At 38.4% G+C, this 25246-nt stretch overlaps 1 protein-coding gene across 1 annotated transcript; it reads left to right on the forward strand.

Moving 5' to 3' along the window:
- Positions 1–24814, forward strand: CCDC65 (coiled-coil domain containing 65). The gene is made up of 8 exons (XM_053704954.1): positions 1–141; positions 5439–5606; positions 7551–7720; positions 8387–8525; positions 9199–9396; positions 10600–10818; positions 21313–21465; positions 24337–24814. Exons 1-8 carry the CDS (start codon positions 1–3, stop codon positions 24655–24657), a joined length of 1509 nt encoding a protein of 502 aa, XP_053560929.1. The 3' UTR covers positions 24658–24814.
- Positions 24815–25246: the final 432 nt, after the last annotated feature.

Raw genomic sequence — 25246 nt, forward strand, 5'->3', positions numbered from 1 at the left:
ATGCCGAAGAAAGGTGGGAAAAAGTCTCGCAAGATGAGTCGTATGACTGAAGAGGAAAGGCTGCTCTTTATGCAACAGAAGATACTGTCTGAGGAAGAGCACAGTAAGAAGAAAGAAGAGATGTTGATGCAGTTCCTAAAGGTAATCAAGAGATGTCAGTGACAAAATAATGTGACTATAACAAATGCACAACGGCCTAGATTCAATAAAACATATTCCTGAAACTAATATCTTGCTGAAAAACATGCACAACTTTGCTATTTAAAATATTGGGTTAGATATCCCTTTAAAATGTTATTATACCTTTGTTTAAAGGGATACTAAACCTATTTTTTTTCTTTAAGCAACATTCTAATTTACTCCTATTATCAATTTTTCTTCGTTCTCTTGCTATCTTTATTTAAACAGCAGGAATGTATAGCTTAGGAGCCGGCCCGTTTTTGGTTCAGTACCTGGGTTACACTTGCTTATTGGTTAGCCAAATGTAGCCACCAATAAGCAAGTGCTATCCAGGGTGCTAAACTAATATTGGGCTGGCTCCTAAGGTTTACATTCCTGCTTTTAAAATAAAGATTGCAAGGAACGAAGAAAAAAATGATAATAGGAGTAAATTAGAAAGTTGCTTAAAATTGCATGTTCTATCTGAATCAAAATTTGGATTTAGTGTCCCTTTAGTTCTATTTTCTACTTGCAAAGCAGACAGCAGGTCACGTGCATTTTACCTCTCACAATGATCCAAGCTGCTGTGACATCATGTTACATATCACCTTAAAGGGACAATAAAGTCATAATTAGACATTAATGATTTAGACAAAGCATACAATTGTTAACAACTTTCCAATTTACGTCTAGTAGTTAATTTGCTTCCTTCTCTTGCTATCCTTTGCTGAAAGGTTTAATTTCAAAAGCTCAGGAGCAGCAAAGAACCTAGGTTCTTGTTGCTGATTGGTGGCTGCATATATATATATATATATATATACTGATTGTCATTGGCTCACCCGTGTGTTCAGTTAGAAACCAGTAGTGCATTGCTGATCCTTCAACAAATGATACCAAGAGAATGAAGCACGTTTGATAATAGAAGTAAACTGGAAAGTTTTTTAAAATTTTAAGTTCTACCTAAATCATTAAAGAAACATTTTGGGTTTCATATCCCTTTAATCCCAAGTAGGAAAACAGCACGTACAAGCTTTGAACCTGCCACATCCAACAGCAAAACACATAGAATAACAAATTCAGCTCCATCCTCCTTTACTTTAAAAAGGACCTTTATTGTTACAACTGGGTCATAAGGCTTGTGAACAACGTTTCAGATCTACATTAGACCCTTAGGGGTCGATTTATCAAAGCTTCGCACCCCTTACGACTGCCGATTCTCACCAGAGAACCTGCAGTCCGTATTTAACAAGCATCAGACCTCTTAGGTGGCGAATTTCAATTGTCCGACCGGGGAGATTGACAGCTCCTGCCCGCGCGTGATTGGCTGTGTGCAGGCAGGGGGCGAGATTGCACCCAAGCGCAAAATAGCGCTCGTGTGCAATGCTGAATTCCGATAACGTATATGCGCCCCTGTCCGCCGCAACTTGATAAATCGACCCCTTATTCATGTCAGAAGGATACATACTGATTTTTACCTTTTATATCCTTACAAAAATTTGAAATTCACATCCTGTTGTATAATATCGCCATCATGTGGACAATCAAGTTATTACAATCAAATCATTCCACATGCACATACAATTATTTATTTATTTATAAAATATGTTACCAGGAAGGATACATTGAGATTTCTCTCGTTTTCAAGTATGTCCTGGGTGCACAAAACATTGCATTGATACAATAGGGTACAATAAAATACAAAAACAATAATAATACACAATATATGCAAACATTTAACATAGAACAGGTAGGAAATATATAATCAACCATGACAGGTGCATTCTGTCTTGAGATATGTAGAGAGAGATCTCTTAAAGGATATTTAGCTTGGGGAAAGTTTGAAAGTGTCTGAGAGGTCATTCCATAATTGTGGTGCTCTGTAGGAAAAGGAGGATTGAGCTGCTTTATTTTTGTATTGAGGAAAACGAAATAATGTGCTGGATCGGATATTATAGGAAGTGGGAATAGCCGGGGAGAGCATTCTGCTCAGGTAGGGTGGGAGCTTCCCAGAAAGGCTCTTAAACACAAGGCAGGAAAGATGGACGGTGCGCCTGGATTCCAGCGACAGCCAGTTTTTGTTTTTTTAACATGTCACAATGGTGGGTCCTGTAGTTACATTGTATCACAAAGCGGCAGAACGAGTTATACAATGTATTAAGTTTATTAAGGTGAGTTTGCGGTGCAGGTGCATATATTACGTCCCTGTAATCTATGATAGGCATCAGCATTTGTTGTACAATCTTTTCCTTTACTGTAGGGCTGAGGCAGGATTTGTTTCTGTACAGGGCACCTAGTTTTGGATAAAGTTTAGATGCAATTTTGCGTAGATGGAAATTTTGTAATTTGCGTAATTTAGGTCCCGTTTCAAAGATCATTGTGATGGTTTTGTCAGTGTTTAGGAAGAGTTTGTTTTTTGAGATCCACTTTTCTACCTCTGTGAACTGGTCTTGGAGCACTGCTTCAAGCTGCGGCAGATCTGAATTGTGTCATCTGCGTACATGTGTACAGTTGAGAATTTGCAGATCATTTATAAATAATGTGAATAGTAGGGGGCCGAGAATGGAACCTTGGGGAACACCACACGTGACTGGGAGAGGGAGGGAGTCGCTGTCAGAAATGGCGAGATATGGTGATCGATCTGATACATATGATCGAAACCAGGTTAACAGACGATCAGCAATACCAGGGTTTTTTAGTTTGAGCAGTAGTATGTCATGGTCTACTGTGTCAAAGGCATTTGCAAAATCAAGGAAAATAGCCCCAGTTAGGTCTCCTTGTTCCATGCCAGTTAGGATGTTGTTGCAAACTTTTAGGAGGGCAGTTGTAGTGGAGTTGGATTTGGGTTGATTTAGTGGGGCCTGATCCACATTTGTAGTTTCAGGATGTGTGTCATTTATTAGTTTGTCAATCAGGGTGGTGGAGCATCCGACAAAAACTATCTTCCAGCGGCTACCTGTTTGCATAGCAGTGGGACAGCTGAAATGAAGGTCTGTGTATTTTCTTGCAAGACTGGGGCAGATATACTTTAAAATCAGGCTGAAGGAGAGATATATATTAGCATCAGATTGGCCTGCAAAAAATTTAAAGGAATGGGGAGGGTATATCTATGGAGATTTGAGCTAAGGGCCATTCAAGCAAAAACACAGGGAAAGTTCAAAATTACAGAGATAAGACAGAGGTATTCATGTAGGAGAATAAAACCATTAAACAAAGTACAAAAAAGATATATGGGCCTTAGCTGGTTAAACTAACTTTTAACATAATGGTCAGACATAATGGGATAAAATATGCATTTAAAATAATAATAATAATAAAAAAAAAAATAACAAACAAAATAATAACCAATACATATAACAATACACACATCAGAAAATAACAGGGTAGGTCAAATATAATAATATTACTATCTTCCAGAGGCTACCTGTTTGCATAGTTAGCAGTGGGACATCTGAAATGAAGGTCTGGGTATTTTCTTGCAAGACTGGGGCAGATATACTTTAAAATCAGGCTGTTTGTATATCAGTGGGACAGCTGAAATGAAGGTCTGTGTATTTTCTTGCAAGACTGGGGCAGATATACTTTAAAATCAGGCTGTTTGCATAACAGTGGGCCATAGCCATCCTGTAATTATCTCAAATATTACACACAACATTTCTTCTATAATATAATAAACATAATGGCAATACCTTAAAATGTTATATCCTTCAAAAAAAATAATCATATATGTACAATTTAAAAGATGGCATTTGCACAAGACTACAACTATCAAGTACCTAAACCAACATCACATTTCACTAAATAAGTTAAATAAACAAGACCAATCAAAATCCCGATTAAGGCATTTTGGTAATAATATTTCTAATTTATGTAAAATTTATCTAAATCATTTATCTCATTTTAACTGATGTTGCCTATCATCCCCTCATTTTATCTATTATTTGAAACCTAAGCTGACTTATATTGTCTCCTACTTCCAAAAATGTGAAGAGACAGGGGCTTCTTTATTTTTACATCTGATGTTTCACTTATGTTTGTTAATTATTTCTCTTGCCTCTCTGGTGGTCTCACCAATATAAATAAGACCATAAGGACACTTGATAAGGTAAATTACAAAGGTTTATCTACATGGTAGATATTCTTTTATTTTAAACATATTCCCTCTTGTTAGGTGATAAAATAATTCACCCTTTATCATAATTTTGTTGTTGTTGAAGAAATACTTAGGTAGCACTTGCAAATGGATAACATTCTTGCATATGGCTGCTGCCATCAAGTATACATCCCTGATTTTTAACAAAAGATAGAAACAGAATGAAGAAATGTTATAATAGAAGTAAATTAGAAAGTTTTTCAAAATTGCATGCTCTATCTGAATCATGAAAGAAAAAATTTGGGTTTCGGGACAGTCTACTTCAGAATTTTTATTGTTTAAAAATATAGATAATCCCTTTATTACCCATTCCTCCATAACCAACACAGTTATATTAATATACTTTTTACCTTCTATCTAAGCCTCTGCAGACTGTCCCCTTATTACAGTTCATTTAACAGACTTGCATTTTAGCCAATCAGTGCTGACTGATAAGTAACTCCACGGGAGTGAGCACAATGTTATCTATATGGAACACATGAACTAGCACTTTCTAGCTGTAAAAACTGTCAAAATGCACTAAGATAAGAGGTGGCCTTCAAGGGCTTATCAATTAGCATATGAGTCTATCAAAGTTTAGCTTTCAACAAAGAATACTAATAGAACAATGCAAATATGATATGATGATACCAGTAAATTGGGAAGTTGTTTAAAATTGCACGTCCTATCTCAGTTATGAAAGTTTAATTTTAATTTGCCCCTTTAAATGTTATCACAGCTTTTTAAAATTATATTGCTTTACTTGCAAAGCAGACAGTAGGGCATGTGCATGTCCGTCTCGCAATGCTCTAAGCTGCTGTGACATCATGTTACATATCACTGGGAGCACTCAGAATATTCACAAGAGGGGGGTGCACATTCACATTACCAATGACTTTACAAAAATGGTTTCAAATAGATCTATATTGCAAAAATAATTGTATCCTAAATTCTGTTCACATGATTCTGTTCACATTTGAAATGTTTTACACTCTGCATGACCATCAATCAACATTTATTGTTTATAGAAGTAGATTTATATATATTTGATTTATTTATTCTTTTACTATAATGTCACTTTGATATACAGGCTTCTTGCTAGTTTGCTCATTCATTTTGTTGTATATTATTTTTGTGATTTCACACCTAGGACAAACTTGCCAAAGAGGAACAGAGCAGCCGTATTAACTTGAACAAGCTGAACGTGCAGTGGCGCTCAGTCCTTAGGGAAGTAAAGGCCCAGGAACTGCGAGAGGATATTAAGATCCTTAGCCAGACCTTTCTACGGGTTGTGGACTGTAAGGACAGTGTCATTAAGGTAAGCTGCTTAAATTCAGGTAATATTGCTATGGATTTTGCTTTCAGTTATAATTTAAGGGATATAAAATTGGATTTAAAATTCTTAACTTTTCTGGTTTACGTTTTTGGGTTGTGTTTTTGTCGCCTACAAGTGTGTTTTTAGTTGTGTGCACAGAAGAAACATTATCAAAACTAGTGATCACTTTTCTAGGAAGTATTATTGGCAAATACAAGTATATTTAAAAAACAAAAAAACAGAACAACATTCTAATTGAATTTTAAATGCTCTACTGTACATTTAAATTCACTTTTATGTGCCTTTAATGTAGTTATGGCATAAGTAGTACAATATAGTTTTGGTGTGGTGTAATTAATTAAAAAAATAAATATTTGGTTCAAATAGTGAACATATGTAAGATTCAGCAACAACAGCATTCAACAATTCAGCATTGTTTAAACGGACATTGTAGTATGTTTTTAATATAAAAGAGAGCATTTTAAGATGGATTACAGCTAAATAATCCATTATTTTTATGCCAGGCTTACAAAGGTGTGTAAAATTTGAGAGATGAGTAATGGCACCACTCTTGTTACTTTGAGGGAACACTATATTGAATGTATGGAATATAATCTAATATATAATTATACTATGTAATTCTGTATAGGTGCTGAGTATCAGAGAGAAACATATACAAGAACAATTCCAGCAAGAGAGCTGGACAGGATACTAACCGGAAAAACACTCTACCGGCTTTTCCGGTTAGTATCCTGTCCAGCTCTCTTGCTGGAATTGTTCTTGTATATGTTACAAAGGTGTGTCCCTCTCCACCAATAGAGCATTAAGAATTATCTTTACCAACCAGTGAGCTTTGTTACAAAGTACACTACATATACTGCTGCATTAGTATACATTTAGATTAAAACAGCTTTTTGCTACAAACTTTTCTGGCAAAAATATATTCAATATGTTTAAAAACTTTTTCATGCGTATTATATAAATTGTTTGATTACAAGGACCCTTGAACTCCCTCTTTTAAAGTGATAGTAAATTTGTGCATTGTAGAACTAATAATTGAAATAAACGTTACATTTTAATATAAGGTTCGTTGATAAACTCTTACTTTTTATGCACCAATTGAAAGTTATACATTAATCTGACATCCTTTTCTTATCATATCTCCATTTGCCCTTCACAAGACTGTTTTTCTTTCAAGTGCCATAAGGCACACAATCTGATTGGCTGCTGTATGCAAATTGCATAAAAAAGCAGTCTTGTGAAGGGTGGACGAAGGTATGAGAAGAAAAGGATGTCAGATTAATGTATAACTTTCGTTTGGCACATAAAAAGAAAGAGTTTATCAATGAACCTTATACTAAAATCTAACATTTGTTTCAATTATTAGTTCTACAATGCACAAATTTGCTATCACTTTAAAGGGACATGAAACCCACATTATTTATTGTATGCTTCAGAAAGAGCATGCAATTTTAAACAACTTTTTAATTTACTTCTATTATTTAATTTGCTTTCATTTCTTGTTATCCTTTGCTCTAAGGTTTATCTAGGAAAGTTTAGGAGCAGCAAAGAACCTAGGTTCTAGCTGCTGATTGGTGGCTGCATATTTATACTGATTGTCATTGGCTCACCCATGTGTTGAGTTAGAAATCAGTAGTGCATTGCTAATCCTTCAGCAAATGATACTAAGAGAATGAAGCAAATTTGATAATAGAAGTAAATTGGAAAGTTGTTTCAAATTGTATATTCTACCTAAATCATAAATTACATTTTTTGGGTTTCATGTCCATTTAAGGTATGGATTGATAAACTTTTGTAAATAAAGTTCATTTTATTTTATTACATTATTATTTTCCTTAACAACATTTTAGTGTTTCGTTACTATTAAATTTGTGCTGAAATCTAAGAGACATTTTATATGTAATATTCATGATATGCGTTTCATAGTCCCTAGCAAAAGATACTGAAGAGGCAGAAGAACAGTACAGCCATGCACTGCGTAGCCATCTGCAAAATATTGATAGTCTACTGGAACTGCAGAGGGAGCGACTGAATTTACTGGAGGAGGAATATCAGCAAGAACTGGATGCTGTGCAACAGGAATTTGAGACTGAGAGGTAGGGGATTTATTTATTAGTAAACACCAGGGGCATATTTAGGTTTCATGCTCCCCTAGGCCCAAAACAATGTTACACCACTCAGTTTTTAAAATGATTTCCCTTACAGATGTTCTTATTTGTTTAATCTATAGCTTGATTCTTCATACACACAAAATATGGGGTGAGGAAAGCAATGAGAGATCCAGGCAGAGTTGGGAGCAATTATTTACATAAATCCCATTCTCAGGTCTGTCTGTTGTCCCTTCAAAGTTTGTCACCCTGGAGCAGCTCTACAAAATCTGTTTCGATATGGTGCATAACTGGTCTATAACAAAGTGTATCCCTTTAACATACCTCCCAACGTTTCCCTTCTAGTATCTGGGATCAGGACGCTGGGGTGGAGTCCTTGAGGGCTGTGGGTGAAATCTCAGTGGGCCGAGGCCTGGCATGTCATGAGCAATTTGAGTGAAGCCCAGGGGTTAGTGTGTGAAACTGAGACATTTATAGAAAAACTTGACACAAGGGACAAAGCTGCCAAACAGCAACCTCACCTAAACGAAATGCGTGATGGTTGTAAGTTATACCTTAACCACTTAAACACTATAGACCTTTCTGGCACAAGGGGGTTAAATGTAAAGTGGGAAAAGTGAATTACAGTCCCCTTGTTCAAACTGTTTTTTCCAGAAAGATGATCTTGCAGCAGAAAGAGACAGAAAATACATATATTCAGAATGTAACGCTAGCTATGGAACAGAACACCTTAGAAAGTGAGAACGAAGCCAAACTGGACTTCCAGAACACCAGAGATGAGGTCAAAAACAAGGTATCAATGTGCTAGCATTACCGTTTCATTATTTTACATATTTGTTTTACTTTTATTTTAGTTAACATTACATTTCAATTTTAGATTTGATGATTGTCAATGTTTTGTAGATTTTTCATATAACAATATATTTCTGTCCCCTTGTGCTATACTAGTTTTTAGACTTTCTTCTTGAATTTAAACATCACTTTTAGTGACCTTCACAAATCACGTGTTGTTTTTGTTTAGCAGATTGTGTATCTTCACAAAAAATCTTTAACTTGCAGAAATAACAAAAAGTTGCACAAAGAAAGTGAAAAAATATTATATATGTAATTTTTTTTATAATATGGCATAATAGAGCATGTCCTTTTAAGACTATTGACCCTGCACTACTATGCCACACAAAGGGGTTAAACACACAGTAAAAGTACCTCCCAGGACAGAAAACTGCTGCGGATCCCATCAGCAGCGCTATGAACACAGTTGAATTGTGTGACTAGCGCTGCAAATGGATCAGTGGGGGTTTCCTCTCAGGTTCTGCAGTGCTCTGTGGGTCCCAAGAGGTACTCCTTCTGTGTGTTTAACCTATATATTCTGCAAATAGGATTTAGACATATTGGAGTCTGTTATGGTAGTAACGTTTTAGATCAGCAGATCTTTCTCTTATCTGCCCTGTGTTCTTTTGTCTCAGAACTTGGAGGAGAAACATGCCCTACGTGTCGTGTTGGAGGGAGCTGTGGAAAACCTGTGGAAACAGTTTCAGCAAGCTCTGAAAAACTACACTGAATCCACAGAGGACCAGAAGATTGCCTTTGAAGCCCTGAAAGCCAAAGATGAGAAAACATCCCAGGAAATAGACATGCAGATGAAAAAGATTAACAAGATTCAGGTAAGGTCATTTGCTTGATTGTACTGTCCATAATCATTAGGTAATGATTTATATATGTGTATAGTTAAAACATTTTCATTATTGATTTTGCCTTTATATTTGTGTTTTTCTACTGCATCCAAGGAGGCTGGGTTGCATCTTGTAGGATTCTGATCCCTGATCATGCAATATTCTACACAGTGATTGCTTGATCATTACAGAATCTCATTTATATATGTCTCTATTTGGCCACGAAGGAGAAGATAAGATAAACAATAATTAAGAGGCTTTTCAAAGGCTGTGTCCCTGGAGTGCAAAACAATGTAAATGTTGCTAACAAAATGCTACTAAAACCAAGACTTTCTCTGCCTTTTTATTGGCTAAATGAGAGTTTAAAGCCTGGTGTTTGTACATTTGTTTGCCATTTAATACATACATATGATAAAGTGTCCCTAACCTCTTTGCCTCTTTGCTGCACCACATTTCAGTCAATGGAATAATTGTGCTCAAACCAAGAACTTCTGCTGTGAGGATAAATATTTACAACGTGAGCTGTGATTTTTTTTTTTTTAGCAATAAGACATTTAATTATGAGCTCTAATACGTGAATTTGCTGTTTTAGATTCCTATAGTTACAAATATTAATAAAACAAAACTGCTGGTAATACTGCCATGTCCAACTCTAGGGAACGCAATAGTACAAAGAAATGGTGATCATATGAAATAGGTACAATAATATCAAAGTTTACAAGATATATATGGTTAATACTGTATAGTTGAAGAGAAAGAGGCACAATATTTGTGTCACAGATAGAGACACCAACAAAGTTCTTATCTGAGTCCAAATTGTTGACCGACAAACAGACCAGTGTCAGGTGTAACTTCAGTTGCAATTGTTATATTCCCAGGTGGTGCAATCCACGGTGAACGTCACGGCTGCTCCCCTCAAGGATAAACAACGAAACCAAAAAAATGAATCTGTGAAAAAAGATCACATACAGAGGGCGCCCTCTGTATGTGATCTTTTTTCACAAATATTAATAAAAGTAACATAATTATCTGCCTGAGAATGATCATGCTTCCAATATCACAAGAAGACATAATTTGTTATCTTAGATCACTATAGCTCCAAAATCATCATAAAAGGCTGCTAGTGTATTGGGAGTCATGTGTTAGATCTCCTCTGTGTTGAACTGTTGAGATAATGAAAACATACCTCTCTAGGAGTCAATAGCTTTGCTGAGGAGCAAGATCGCAGCACATGCTCGTGAAAGTGGGCAGCAGAACCAACAGGTGCGAGAGGAGAAAGAAGTTATTCTCAAGCAATTTCAGAAACTGAAGAGTCAGATGAACCAAGCCAGGACTGGAGAACACAGCCGTCTCACCTCACTGACCTTGCAGAGCAACGCTGCCTTGAAAGAACTAAAACGCCTAATTGACAAGGTAATCATGTCCTATATATATTATACTAGTTCTTATTCAGTGCAGTTATATACTGGCTCATTCTTGTGTCTGTGTATTTGTTTTAGAATTTTATTTATTTTGAATTAGAATTAGTAAAGTCTACTGTCAAAAACTCCAATGTGACCCCTTATTTCACAGCCCATTATATATATTTTGCAAAGTGATCAACCCTGTAATATTTCTATTTCAAAAGCTTAATGACCCCAATGTTAAAGGGAATGTGACTGTCAGTGTATTATGTGCCCAGGGTGCTATCACTTGGCTTTTGGCATATTGGAGGTTACACTTTACCTGCCTGGCACTATATTTATTACACTCCTTGCTGTGCCCTACAAAATCTTCATCTTTTTTCCACTTGGGGCTACAAATTCATACATACTTTTCTACAATACTAAATACTAAGGGTTAGATTACAAGTGGAGCGCAAAATTATTGTGCTCCCGCAAACGGGCAGATTTGCCTGTTTGCGGGAGCCCAATAATTAACCAGCCATTACAAGTGGCTTGTTATTGCTACCGCAATTAGATTAGATCTCTAGTTCGTTTTCTAAAAGTGCCCCAAATGCCCTCAAAATAGAGGGCTTTGTAGTTTTTTATTTAAAAAAAAGAAGCATTTTTTTAAATTAAACACAACTGTACTAGGCAGTTTTTGGAGTCTAAAGTTGGTGGGACTGTTCTGAAAAGTGCCTTTACATTGCGGTCTATGGGAACTGTGTGTTCTCAAAGATCGCAATGTAAATATATATGTATATGTTTATATTCTTATATATTTATGTGTTAATATGTGCTTATACACATATTAACACATAAATATATTTGTATATATTAATATATATTTTAAAATGCTGCCCATGGCTGCGCTACTTACCCACTTCGCTGCACGAAGTTCTGATGCTGTCTGTGACGGCATCAGAAAGAGGCTCTTAGCAATGCGACCGGAAGCTTGCATTCGAATTGTGATTGACTTGTAATACCAGTGCACATTATCGTACACTGGTATTACTAAGTGGGGCGCTAATAAAAAAATTAATGTTAGTTTAATTCATGAATTTTTTTAATTTGATATATTTATTTAGTTATCACCTGTTTTCTCTCTATTTCTGATCGTTTCAAAAACAACCCGCTTTTTTTTTTTTTCTGTCCGGTCACGTTCTTGCATCAGCCAATAGTAAGTCTGGCCGTTAGGCGGCCATCATTTGACGTCACAGCATTCCTTGACGTTCTTTGCATGCGTTGGCATTACTTCCTCTCCCTTCCAAGCCGAGCTCGCTCCAGTTTAGCGCATGCGCAATTTCGATAGTATTTTGGTCTATCAGTATTAAAGTCACGCATGCGCAAATTGAATATACGGTGAAGTATGCGCATGCGCAAATTGATCGGCAAGCGAGAACGCGCTTTTGAACTACGTATAGAGCGAGTGGGACCGCTCTGTACGTAAGAGTGAGAAAAACCAGGAAATTCATGGAGGGAGGAGTAAAGAATGGCCGAGTAGGTAAATACAACTAGTTTATAATACAATAAGATATATTAAAATAATTTAAAAAAAGTTAGCGATCATACTATATAGCATATGACTAATATAATACAGGTAAAAAAACGGAAAACTTTACCTTTACTTAAATTTGATCAAAATGTGCACAATATTTTTTATATGCACACTTTCTGAGGCACCAGATCCTTCTGAATATGTGATAAAATTCACAGAATATACGAATATGAATTTTACATTTTGTGATTGGCTGATGGCTGTCACATGATGCAAGGGGATGGAAAATGGAACTAACTTTGAAATTTGTTAACAAAAAATCTACTACTCATTTGAAATTCATATTAAATGCGTTTGCATTGTCTTTTTATTATTCATTTGTTGATTTTTCAATTCTACTGTATTTAATAGACATTAAAGACTATATAGGGGTTGAACATTGAAGGCTCCCACATCGTGTGTATTAAAATGAAAATATTTAAGTTGGATTGTATTTTCATTTGATATATGACATTCTATGTATCAGTTCCTCTGGTATCCGATAAAAGTCCAGGTTTCTGAATAACATAAGAGTAGTGATTTATATGTCTCAAAGCCACTCACTAGATGAATACTGATTGGTATTGCTCAAAAAGGGACCATGAGACTTCTCATCTGATATTTTAGTTAAGAATCATATTTGGACAAAGCTACACAAAATACTCATGTAATTGTCAAAATCAAGTTGGAATAGAGCCATTACACAAGCAGCCTGTCCAAGCCCAGTGCTCATGAAGCTGTCAAAGTTTTGTAATACGCGTTCTAACCCGTGCAAGTTAAAAGTGCTAAATAGCACACCACTTGTAATCTGGCCCTTTTATATTACAATCACAAACCATTTCACTTTAATTGAAATAAATTTTTATTAGTTTTCTGTTGGACACAATACATAGTACATCAAGTGTAAATAGAGAAGTCAGAGTATACAAACATGACCAGGGTACATATCCTGACAATCTTTTAAAGAAATCAAACCAGCTCCTCCATTGTTGTCCAACCTCTTAAGACAAAATATTAACTTCAAAACTCTTAAAACCAACTAACGACCCCCCTCCCTCTTCCCCCCCAGGTGTTTCCAAGATCTTAAACTAGAATCAGGTAGATTTTATATTCCTGTATCTAAAGAGTACTAAATATATTAACTCGAGAAAGGTATAAGCATATATGGGTGTCAGGTGAACCTCGAGGTCAGCTTCCCCCTCCCTTGCCCCCTAGAGGTAGTTATCCTTTCTCAATACCCAGTAAAACCATACCTTCTGGAACTGCTCGACAGAACCCTGAGCCCAAGCTGCCAACTCCGACATCACGTAGGTGTCCTTTATTTTTTCTACCACTTCTCCCCAGCTAGGTGCCCCCACTTTCCAATGTCTAGCTATGCAGATTCGTAAACATGTACTTAGGGTTTTGATAAATTTATTAGTCGCTGAGTTGAACGGTTCTACCTTTTCGTTCAGAAGCGCTTGGGTCATCGTTAAAGTAATGTTTTCGTCTAATATGTTGCTAACTAATTCCGATAGCCTCACCCACAGTGGTCGCACTTTTGTGCAGTCCCACCACATGTGCTTATATGTCCCTCTTTCCCTGCACCCTCTGTAGCAAGTCCCTGCATTTCCTAAGTTATTGTGTGCTGTCCGCTCGGGTGTAAGATACCATCTGAAAGCTACTTTCAAACAGTTTTCTTTCATATCTGCACTCAACAGTCCTGTACCGGCTTCTAGAAGAATACCCTCCCAAACCCCCTTTTCCTTTATCTCTCCTACATCTCTCTCCCATCTCTCCATCAGGGGAGACTTAGATGTAGTTTTACTCCTCTGGAGTAATATATATACCTGCGAGATCACATGTTTCCCTCTTGAGGGAGTGCTACAGATCTTTTCCATTAGGGTCAAGGGTTGGCTAGATCTCCCTGACATATACTTCGTAACAGCCGACGAAATCTGCAGGTAGAGAAACCAATGCAGTGTGTATGGTTGAATTCTATCTTTAAGCTGATTAAATGTTAGTATTCTGTTGTTATCTACAAAATCCGCCACCCTGTATAATCCCTTGTTTTCCCATTTCCCCACTATCTTCCTAAGGTCCCTGGGCAACAAAAATTTCAAGGGCATCAGTAAGGAATGGGGAGGGTACAGTCCCAGAGCATTAGTTAGCTTCTGCCATAAGTGTATTGTCTCTCCCGTAACCGGGGATCTGTATGTAAGTGTTTTGGTTTTCAATGTGGGATCCCACAGTATCTCAGCTGGATTGTCACACCCAGCAATATCCGCCTCTATACGTGGCCATGCAATGTCTTTTAAGTTTTTCTCTAAGATGATAGATTGTGCCAGCCTAGATGCATGATAGTACTCTACCAGATTCGGAACTCCCACTCCTCCAACTTGTCTGTGTTGTTTTAACACCTGTGCTGCTATTCTTGCTTTCCCATCCCCTCTCAAGAAGCGGAATAAGTCCGCCTGTAAGGCTTGTAAATCCGCTAAGGGTACTGCGATTGGCAAAGCCCTAAATAGATACATGATCCTAGGTAGGACATTCATTTTTATAGCCGACAGTTTCCCATACCACGAGAACCTGCCTTTCTTCCAGTTATCGAGGTCTTTCCTGATAGCTTTATAGAGGGGTATATAGTTCAGTTTGTACAGGTCTGAAAAATTACCATTTAGCTTCACTCCCAAATAAGTTATATGTACCTTTGCCCAAGTAATATTAAAATTTAATTCCACTGTTTTTTTTGTATGGGGGGGGAGGGCAATCGGCAGGGCCTCGCACTTTTCCAAATTAACCTTATACCCCGAAATCTCTGAAAATTGTCTCAAAATGTTATATAGGTGGGGTAGTGAGATCAGTGGCCTAGTCAGTGTCAGTAGGACATCGTCCGCGAACAACGATAGCTTATATTCCCTCCCCGCCAACCGCACCCCCGCCACCTCCGTCGATTGTCTAATGAATGCTGCCAGTGGTTCGATGCATATGGCAAACAGTAGTGGAGACAGCGGGCACCCCTGACGAGTGCCATTCATGATGTCAATTGATCTCGAGACGTATCCCGCCGCCCCCACCACTGCCGTAGGCTTTGAGTATATAGACTGGAGGGCCTTTATAAAACCTCCTTTAAAACCAAGTTTATCCAGTACCCTAAACATAAAGTTCCAATCCACCCTATCAAATGCTTTTTCTGCGTCAAGTGATAGTAATAAGGCTGGCGTCTTGGTGTTTGCTAGATAATCCACTAGGGATACGGTTCTCCTCACATTGTCCGGGGCCTCCCGTTCCGTAACAAACCCTACTTGATCTTGATGGACTAAAGAGGGAATAATCAATTTCAGTCTGTTTGCAATAATTTTAGTGAAGATCTTAAGATCCGTATTTATTAGTGAAATAGGTCTGTAGTTTTTGCAAAATTTCAAATTCTTCCCTATTTTGGGTATAACCACAATCTTAGCTTGGAGCATTTCCTTAGGTATCTCCCCCCCTTCCAGGATCCCATTACAGAATGTTAGTAAGTGGGGTAACAGTTCTTTCCCAAAAAGTTTGTAATATTCCCCTATGAAACCATCTGGGCCCGCAGCTTTCCCTGACTTTAGGTTTTTGATTACCGATAGTATTTCTATGGCCGAAATTTTAGCATTAAGTTGTGTCAGGTCTGAGTCCTGAATTGTCTGTAAATTCGCTTGCCGCAAAAAGTCATCTGTCTGTGTAGATAGGTCCCCTGAAGGTACCTTTTTCCCATCATACAAGTCCTCATAATATTGGGCAAAAGTTTCAGTTATCTCCTGGGGGTCAGAAGTGGGAGTTCCGTTAAGCCTCTGTATAGAGGGTATAGCAAAGAATTTAGTTCTTTCCCTTAATTTAAATGCCAAATACTTATCCGGCTTATTCGCATAGATATAGTAATGTGCTTTCAGCTTCAAGGCCGCTCGGATGGAAAATTCATTTAATATCTTAGACAACTCCTGTCTTTTAGATTGAAGGGTCCTATACACCTTTGCTGATAGAGTGCGTCTATGCTCTTTCTCCAAAGTCTCAACCTCTCCCTGAATGGTATTCACTAAAAGTGTAGATTTTTTTTGTCAGAATCGATTTCTCTTTAATGAGTAGACCCCTTAAGTAAGGTTTGTGTGCTGCCCATGCGACCAATGGATTACTAGTGGATCCCACATTAAGTAGCCAGTATTCCTTCAGTGCTTTGAGTATTCTCTCATGTATCTCTGGGTTCCTAAGGAGTGTGGGGTGGTATGACCACGATCTTTGTCGTGAAAAGTTTAGTAGGCCCGAGAGGTCTAGGATCACCAAAGAATGATCTGACCAAACACACGGCTGTGTGCTTGATGCAACTAAATTAGGGGTCAATATTTGGCTCACGTAAATATAATCTAAGGTGGAATACGTTTGGTGTGCCGGCGAGTAATATGTATAGTCATGCTTGGAGTTACCCACCGCCGTCCAAGAGTCTATGAGATTGTGTGCTTCTAGCGATTCCCTAATGGACTTAACAATGGCGTTGTGTCTATGTTGTTTACTCGTCGTCCCTGATGAGCCCCCACCCGAATAGGGGACCATGGAAACATTAAAATCCCCGGCTAAAAGAATTCTATCCCGCGACCATTGAGTGAGATGGTGTGATATCTGCCGGAAAAAGGCATTCTGTGTTTCATTAGGTGCGTAGATGTTACACAAAGTGATTTTGGAGTTCTGAATTGTACCCTGAACGATCACATATCTGCCTTCCCTGTCCCTAGTGACCTTTTCGAGTATGAAATCTAGTGATTTATGTAGTAAGATTGTTACCCCCCTTTTCTTTGAGTCCGTTGTGGAGTGAAAGTGTTGGGGGTATTGATGAGACCAGTATTTTGGGATTGTCTGGGGGATGAAGTGAGTCTCTTGAAGGAATATGATGTTTGGTTTTAGTTTTAAATAGTGTGTCATGGCCGTGCGTCTTTTAATGTCTGTGTTAAGCCCCCTCACATTGTGGGATATTAATCTCAAGTTATGCGACATCGATATTATCCTGTTTGCTTATCCCTATTCCCCATATAACTATTAATCTCCAGGGCCTCCCTGTGTGATAAAGGACCCCTCCTACCCTCCCAACCACCTTCACCTGTTTCACCTTCACCCTTCTCTTCCTTTCTCGTTTTACCCTTAGATACCCATAAGGAAACACCTGGTTGAGAAAAAAAAAACACATTAAAAAACAATGAAAAACAAAAACATGAACATAAACATTTTTGGTCCAATTAGGACTCCACCACATCATGAAATTAAGTGCAGTTATATAAATATTTTAGTTATTATGGCAAGATAGAAAACCGGAATGTGATAAAACAAACCAAAGTAAGAAGAGGTCTTGCACTATCCACCTCTCACTTTGCCTTACCTGGGGCAGCTAAATGTTTAAAAAATAATTCAAACCCTCTCAACTATGATCCTAAAGACCGCTCCATTTTAACATTAACTGTAAATGCTATGTGACATTACTTCGTGTTTGTCATTTTTTGGCTCCATATTCAGGGCCCCTAAGGACACTCATCCCCCAACCCTCCAACAGTAAGTCATAAACTTTCCCACGCAAGGTAACAAAATGAAAGAAAGAAGAGAGAAGGAAGAAAAAAACAAAAAAGGGAAGAGCAGGAAACAAACACAGCAATGTTATACTCATCTGTCCATTATCCAGTCTCATAATGTTCTTTGGACAGTCCCAGAGATTTCTCCCCCCCTCACTTGGGGTATACCCAAAAAGGGAAGAAACAATTCTTAACCTCAGAGATTACCAATGCAACCTATGAATGTCAAGTCTTTCGCTTCTTCTCCGGTATCTTGGTCCATTGCTTCTGCCGGATTCTGCCTCCTTGAGTAAGCTGTGTTGAGGATTCCCCCTGTTGAACCAGAGCCGGAGGCTCCATCTTCATTCTGCGGCATGCTTCTGAAATCTCTTGGGGATCTTTAATGAAAAATGTCTTATTTTCCCACGTAATGTGGAGGGCAAAAGGGAATCCCCATCTATAAGGGACCTGGTTTTTCCTTAGTAAAGAAGTTAGAGGCCGGAGAGAGCTTCTTCTCTGTAATGTCCTTAAGCAAAGGTCCTGAAAGAACTGGATGACATTGCCTTGATATTTGAATGTGGGATTCTTCCTTGCCGCCGCAAGAATTTCCTCCTTTTCTTGAAAACGTAGCATCTTTATAATGACATCTCTGGGAGGTTCTTCCCCCCTAGGTTTAGGTCTGAGTGCCCGGTGTGCCCTTTCCATCTGAAATTTCTCTTCTCCAACGGAACCGGTAATGGCCCGGAACAGGTTAAGTAGATATGAATTCAGTTCCTTAGGACCAATTGATTCTGGGACTCCTTTTAATCGCAAATTAGACCTGCGACTGCGATTTTCTAGATCTTCCAGCTTGTCGTATATATCTTCTATGTCCGCTTGCTGGGCGGTGACTCTTTCTGTTACTTCATTTAGGCCTTCCACCATAGAATCCCCACTCTCTTCCAGGGTGTTTACTCTTGATCCCAACTCTACCACTTCCTGCTTCAGGTCTGCTATACTGTTGGTGACAGAATTTTGTAAACTTTCCATCTTTTCCAGGAGCTTTTCAAAATTAGCATTGATATCCTGCTTTGAGACCAGGTGGTCTAGATCAGCTATTGTTATAGGCCTTGCAACCCCTGCTCCTTCTATAGATTGGTCATCCAAATCTCTCTCTTCATCAGATTGTTGTGCTTGGATGTCAGAGGATTTATCCCCCCTTGTAGGTTTAAAAAAGAGACTGGATGCCGAGTGTTTATTCAGTGGGGTCGCCTTAGTGTTCTTTCTAGCTGCCATTGTAGTGTATCACTGGTATGTAGATAGTGGGTGGGTGGTCTATCTGCTCACAGTATTGCCTGTGCTTCTCCCCTCTCCTCCTCCCAGCAGAACCAAGGGGAACAAGTATAGTGTAGGTAAGCCCCTTTAATATATAGGTTATGTCTGCATGTCTGGGGCGTCACTTATGATAGGCAGAGGGAAGTTTCTGCTTATTTAAATTGTGCTGTTTCACATTGACCAGCAAATGCAGGCCTCTGTATTTATTTTAATTTTTCCTGGCCTCCACCACTTTCATTGCAGCTCTTGAAATTATAAAGAGATTTCCCCAAAACCTTCCTTGTGGAGCTCCTCATAAAATCTCCTGGATTGAACGTCTCATAGCTCTCCTGGGGCAGGGCTAGTCCAATTTAACCACTATGGTCTCAAAAGTTCTGCTAAAGGAGCTGCAGCATACTGGATCCGCAATAAAGTTCACTGTCTCCCCTCTACTGCTGTGCTCATTCCTCACATCCCCATCACATTTCTAAATTCAAGATTGCAGACCTCCCTGCCAGGCAGATGTAAAGTGACTGAGCCGTTAATGTCTGTTCTGTGTGCCGTAGCTTAGGAGCTGCAACCGGTGCCCCCTCTGTCACTATCTTCCCACCGCCTTCTGCGGTTTATTTGCCCTTCTCACACAATCAATTGGCCCCTCTGTAGCCGTTTGCTCACTTTCAACCAACCTTAACTTTGGGGCTCTCCTTTCATTGCGGCCGCCACTCCATCAGATGCTGCCACGTGGGTTGCGGCAATGGCGCCCGGCCGTCTCTGTATGACCTCCTCTGAGACTCCGCTCCCTGACTGGGATATATGTGAACCGGAGCTTACAGGTAGTTGCCCACGGGTGCCGCGACTCTTGCGGTTACATATTCTTTATATTTTGCGCCTCTGACTCCTTATCCTTGCCTTCAGACCGGTTATCCTGCACGGAGCTTTCCTCTCAAGCAGCCATTCTCTTACTCACCATTTCACTTTAAACCAATCACTATAAAACATCATATTGCCATTAATAAACACTTGGGCCTTTATAATACATAACGAATTTCTCAGGCTCCCAAGAGCCAGTACTATCTTAAAAGGACATGAAACACAATTTTTTTCTTTTCTATATAGAAATATGTATTTAAGCATAAATTGAACATATTCTGCTATGTGAAAAACAATGTAAAATATTTCATGTCGGTTTAGCGCACTTGAGTAAATGCGATCAGCTTTGCGCATGAGTAAGGGTGTTAGGTTTTTCTACTTTTCATGTTCCGTTTTTCAGACAGTGTTATACAATGTGTAACTGTACTTTTAAATGTATTTTTTATGTGATTTGTGCAACTTTTTTGTCCCATGTAACAGTTATCCAGAGCTCTGAAGTGCTAACTCAACATGCGTTAAATTTAATTGTGCTCAAGCAAACGCATTTACTTTCAACTCGTAATAAGTGCTCTACTTCCAATGAACGCCAAGAGCCACGATTAACCCCTTATTTCTTGTGCGCAACAGTAAGCGCACCACTTATAATTTAGTCCTTAGTGTTGTAAATATTTTTGCTTCAGGGTTATTAATGCCAGGAGCATTTTAGGATTGTGATTACTGGGAAAAATACACTGACAGTATTGGCTGACGTTCAATAGTTCAATAGCTGCTTGCTTTACCTCTTTGCATTAAGATTAATAATTTAACTTTTTATGCATATATATTAGAGCATGCAATTTTAAGACTAGCGACCCTGCACCTCTATGTGTAGAAGTATCATTCAGGACCTACAGAGCACTGCTGGTCCTAAACAGAAAATGACACTGAGCCAACCGGAAGCACTAGTCACAAAATCCATCTGTGTAACTAACAATGCTGAGTTGATCTGCTGCAGTTTCTGCTCTGAACCAAGAGTGCGCTGTGGGTCCTGATTGCTACTTCTACTATGTGTTTAACCCCTTTGCAGTGGTTAAACACACAGAGGTGCAGGGTCGCTAGTCTTAAAATGACATGCTCTAATGAATAAGCGCATGTGATTTTTTGACTATAATTGCACTTTAAGTGACATTCCCTATGATATGTGTCTTACCTTTTTTTTCTTTCTTACATCATATTCGCTAATTATTTTGTGTTTTCCTGGATCCAGGGTGATCACATTCTTCGCCTGGCAGAGATGTGTCGCAAATTGGAGACTGAGGAGGAGAAGGTGTTGCCTTTCTATACTTCTTCTCTCAGCGCGGAAGAAAAAGAAGAGGTAGAAAGAGCCACCATGGAAAAACCTTCCGAGCAGCTGGCACTGGTGAGTATGGATAGAAACCGCACTCCTTAGCCTAAGGTGTGATCTGTACACATAATAGTAACGGGAGCAGTTTACAATCATTCCGTGTTATAAAACTAAACACTTGTTGTTCAGGCATGTTTTTCACAGCACTCTTTGGGGTCAATTTATTAACGTGCGGGCGGACATGATACGATGTAGCGTATCATGTCCGCCCCACATTGATAAATGCCGACAGCATACGCTGTCAGCATTTATCATTGCACAAGCAGTTCATGTGAACTGCTGGTGCAATGCCGCTCCCTGCAGCAGGGGGTGTCAATCAACCAGATCGTATTTGATTGGGTTGATTTCTGTCCGCCACCTCAGAGCAGGCGGTCAAGTTATGAAGCAGCGGTCTTTAGAAACATGGGGCATCAAGCTCCGTACGGAGCTTGATAAATTGACCCCTTTGTCCTATTTCGGTAATTAATGAAATTAACATGCTGAGTTAAAGGAGAATGATATAAACTGTAAGAACATTAATCGGTGCCTCAGTATAACTTTAAAGGAACACTATAATATTTTTTCTTATATATACATAGTATATATCAACTATCAACATAATGCACAATGTTTTGCAGTACAGGGACACACCCTTTTGAAATGTATTAGTATATTATACTCATGTCATTCACAGTGGTCAATTAGTGACAAATAGAAATGAGCTCCTGCACTGATCAAGCAATGAAAGTAACTAAGCTTTATTTTAAAGGTGCTAGGATCTATATACAAATGGGTTACTGGCTGATAAAGTGCTAGGATCTATATACAAATGGCTTACTGACTGATAAAGTGCTAGGATCTATGTACAAATGGGTTACTGGCTGATAAAGTGCTAGGATCTATATACAAATGGCTTACTGGCTGATAAAGTGCTAGGATCTATATACAAATGGGTTACTGGCTGATAAAGTGCTAGGATCTATATACAAATGGCTTACTGGCTGATAAAGTGCTAGGATCTATATACAAATGGCTTACTGGCTGATACAGTGCTAGGATCTATATACAAATGGGTTACTGGCTGATAAAGTGCTAGGATCTATATACAAATGGGTTACTGGCTGATAAAGTGCTAGGATCTATATACAAATGGCTTACTGGCTGATAAAGTGCTAGGATCTATATACAAATGGGTTACTGGCTGATAAAGTGCTAGGATCTATATACAAATGGGTTATTGGCTGATAAAATGCTAGGATCTATATACAAATGGCTTACTGGCTGATAAAGTGCTAGGATCTATATACAAATGGGTTACTGGCTGATAAAGTGCTAGGATCTATATACAAATGGCTTACTGGCTGATAAAGTGCTAGGATCTATATACAAATGGCTTACTGACTGATAAGCAGAGCTCCCACTGCTTTATTCATAGACAGTAACTGGCCTCACAACGGAAAATCTGTTTATAAAAGCATAGGTGCAACACACTTTATTGTCTCTGCCTCATAGCTGTGTAAAATGTTACAATATAAGGGTATCCTCCAGAATTCACTTTAGCCTTTCTGGGAGCAGTTTTCAGAATTAAATTGCAAGAAAGGGGGGGGGGGCAGATTTATTAATGGTTGAGCGGACATGATTTGCTGTAGCGAATCATGTCCACTTGACCTCGCTAAATGCTGTCGGCATTTAACATTGCACAAGCATTTCTGGTGAAATGCTTGTGCAATGCCACCCCCTGCTCATTGGCCGCTAGCAGGGGCCGTCAATCATCCAGCTGCTTCTTAACTTCTGTTTCAGGCGGACCTGAAACAATGGGGTTTCGATGCCGCATCCGCTGCTTAACAAATCAACCCCTTAGCATTTTTTTGTTTTTAACTTTGCACATTTTATGGAGCTTTAAGGGACACAATACTCAGAATTGTTTTTTAGTGTATATGAAGGGAAAAAAACAGTAAACATGTTAGTTATTTATTTATTTATTTATTTATTTATTTATTTATTTTGCAAGAACAAAAGTAAAAGCTGTTTAAATTGAAAATAAACAGAAAGTGCATGTTATTAGCTAGGTGTCTGTTGCTCACTGGCTGATAGGAACAGCTGCTACACTTTATTTAGCACAGAAGCATACATTTAAAAACAAACACGGTAATACTTTTTTAAATATTCTCTTGAAGATGGGAAAAACTGAGTACAATGTCCCTTTAAGTTATTCTCAGGTTAGACATAGATACATCATATTCTACCTATGGCTGCTGCTGAAAGACTGTTGCATACTCAGTTCCCCTTTCTTTAAATTCTACTACTCATCAACATCAGTCAAGTCTTTTTTATTATTACCTTTCTCCTATAGTATGAATGATGTGACTTGCCAGCATGTTATGATGTCCCTTTAATATCTTTTCAAATGTTATATCTTGCACTTGTATAACTACAGAGTATGAATACTGCTGACTTCTTTATTAAATATAAACTTACAAAGTTACGTTATAGGTGTTTAACCCTTTCTTACCATGTAGAGCTACAACACAGTGCATGTAACTGAAAGTATGTTTCACAAAAAGAGCAAAACCAGAGTATGGGGTCATAATCTCAAGTTGAAGGGTAATAGGTTCAGTAGTAAGAAAGGGTGGTTGATTAATTGAATAAGCTTCCATTACATTGGTAAAGATATACAGCATGTGCAACTTCAAAAATGTCTGAGATAAACTTAAGGCTATCCTATGTACTGATTAAGCTTACACTTTATAGGCAATAGGGGCCAATTTGATGGTCCTGTGGTTTTTATCTGCATTTTGTCTTTCTAGATATCAGTTGCATTGCAAGCTTATTTGACAGCTAATGGGTTAAAAATGAATCAGTAACAAATAATAGCATTGTAAAGTGTTTTATTTCTGTCTATTGTAGCTAATGAATGATTACACAGCCCTGGACCTCTTCTGGAAGAGATACAACAAGGTACTGCTTGAACGCTGGGCTTTGGACCGTGAGAAAGTTGTTCTGGCTGAAGACAATAAGAGGTTGCGCATTTTGCTGAAGCAATATTTGGATGGCATCTCTGTGAGTGATGAGGTCCTGTCTCAGGATAACTCTCTGCTGATACTAAACAACCAAAGCATGTTGCAGCAGAAGCTTCCGTTGCAAGTTCCCGTCACTGACACAAGGGTTCGACGTCCAGTCCACAACGTCATTGAAGCTGCTCACATCGTCAGCCATACTGTGAGCTAATACCTGCTCAAAATGATTTTTTTATGGCCCAACAGTGAATACTTTATTGTGTCACACCGCTGTCTAGTTGTCACAGACTTTCTGCTTACAGTGAATGATCTACTCTGTGTACTGGGTACAGTATCCTTAGTTTTCAATAAACTTGCAAGTCAAAAAAGGCTGTATAAATGCTGCATGCTTGGATCTCATATACGGGGTTGCATTTGCTATCTAGAGTAAAGATTGGTAGCAAATGGGTTTGTGAACCTGAAATCTCATAGATATCACTTATTAACATACTGCTGTTCAAAGATACCAGTTTACATATTATTTATTAATGAACAAATTATATGTTTTGAATCATAGAGCATATGCGTTTAAACCTCACAACTTGTTAAATACATAGGTAAAGTCCTGCCTATTCGGGGCCAGATTACAAGTGGTGCGCTAAATATTTATTTAGATTGCGAGCTTACACCACTGGAAGAAAACTTTTAACGTGCATATTACAAGTTAAGAATAAAAAGTTAGCGAGCGAGCTATCGAAACCTGATGAACACTAACTTTGGGACTTATATACGAATATAGCGACCACATTAACTTCTTCCCT

Source organism: Bombina bombina, chromosome 3 (genome assembly GCF_027579735.1).
Source record: "Bombina bombina isolate aBomBom1 chromosome 3, aBomBom1.pri, whole genome shotgun sequence".
NCBI lineage: Eukaryota > Metazoa > Chordata > Amphibia > Anura > Bombinatoridae > Bombina > Bombina bombina.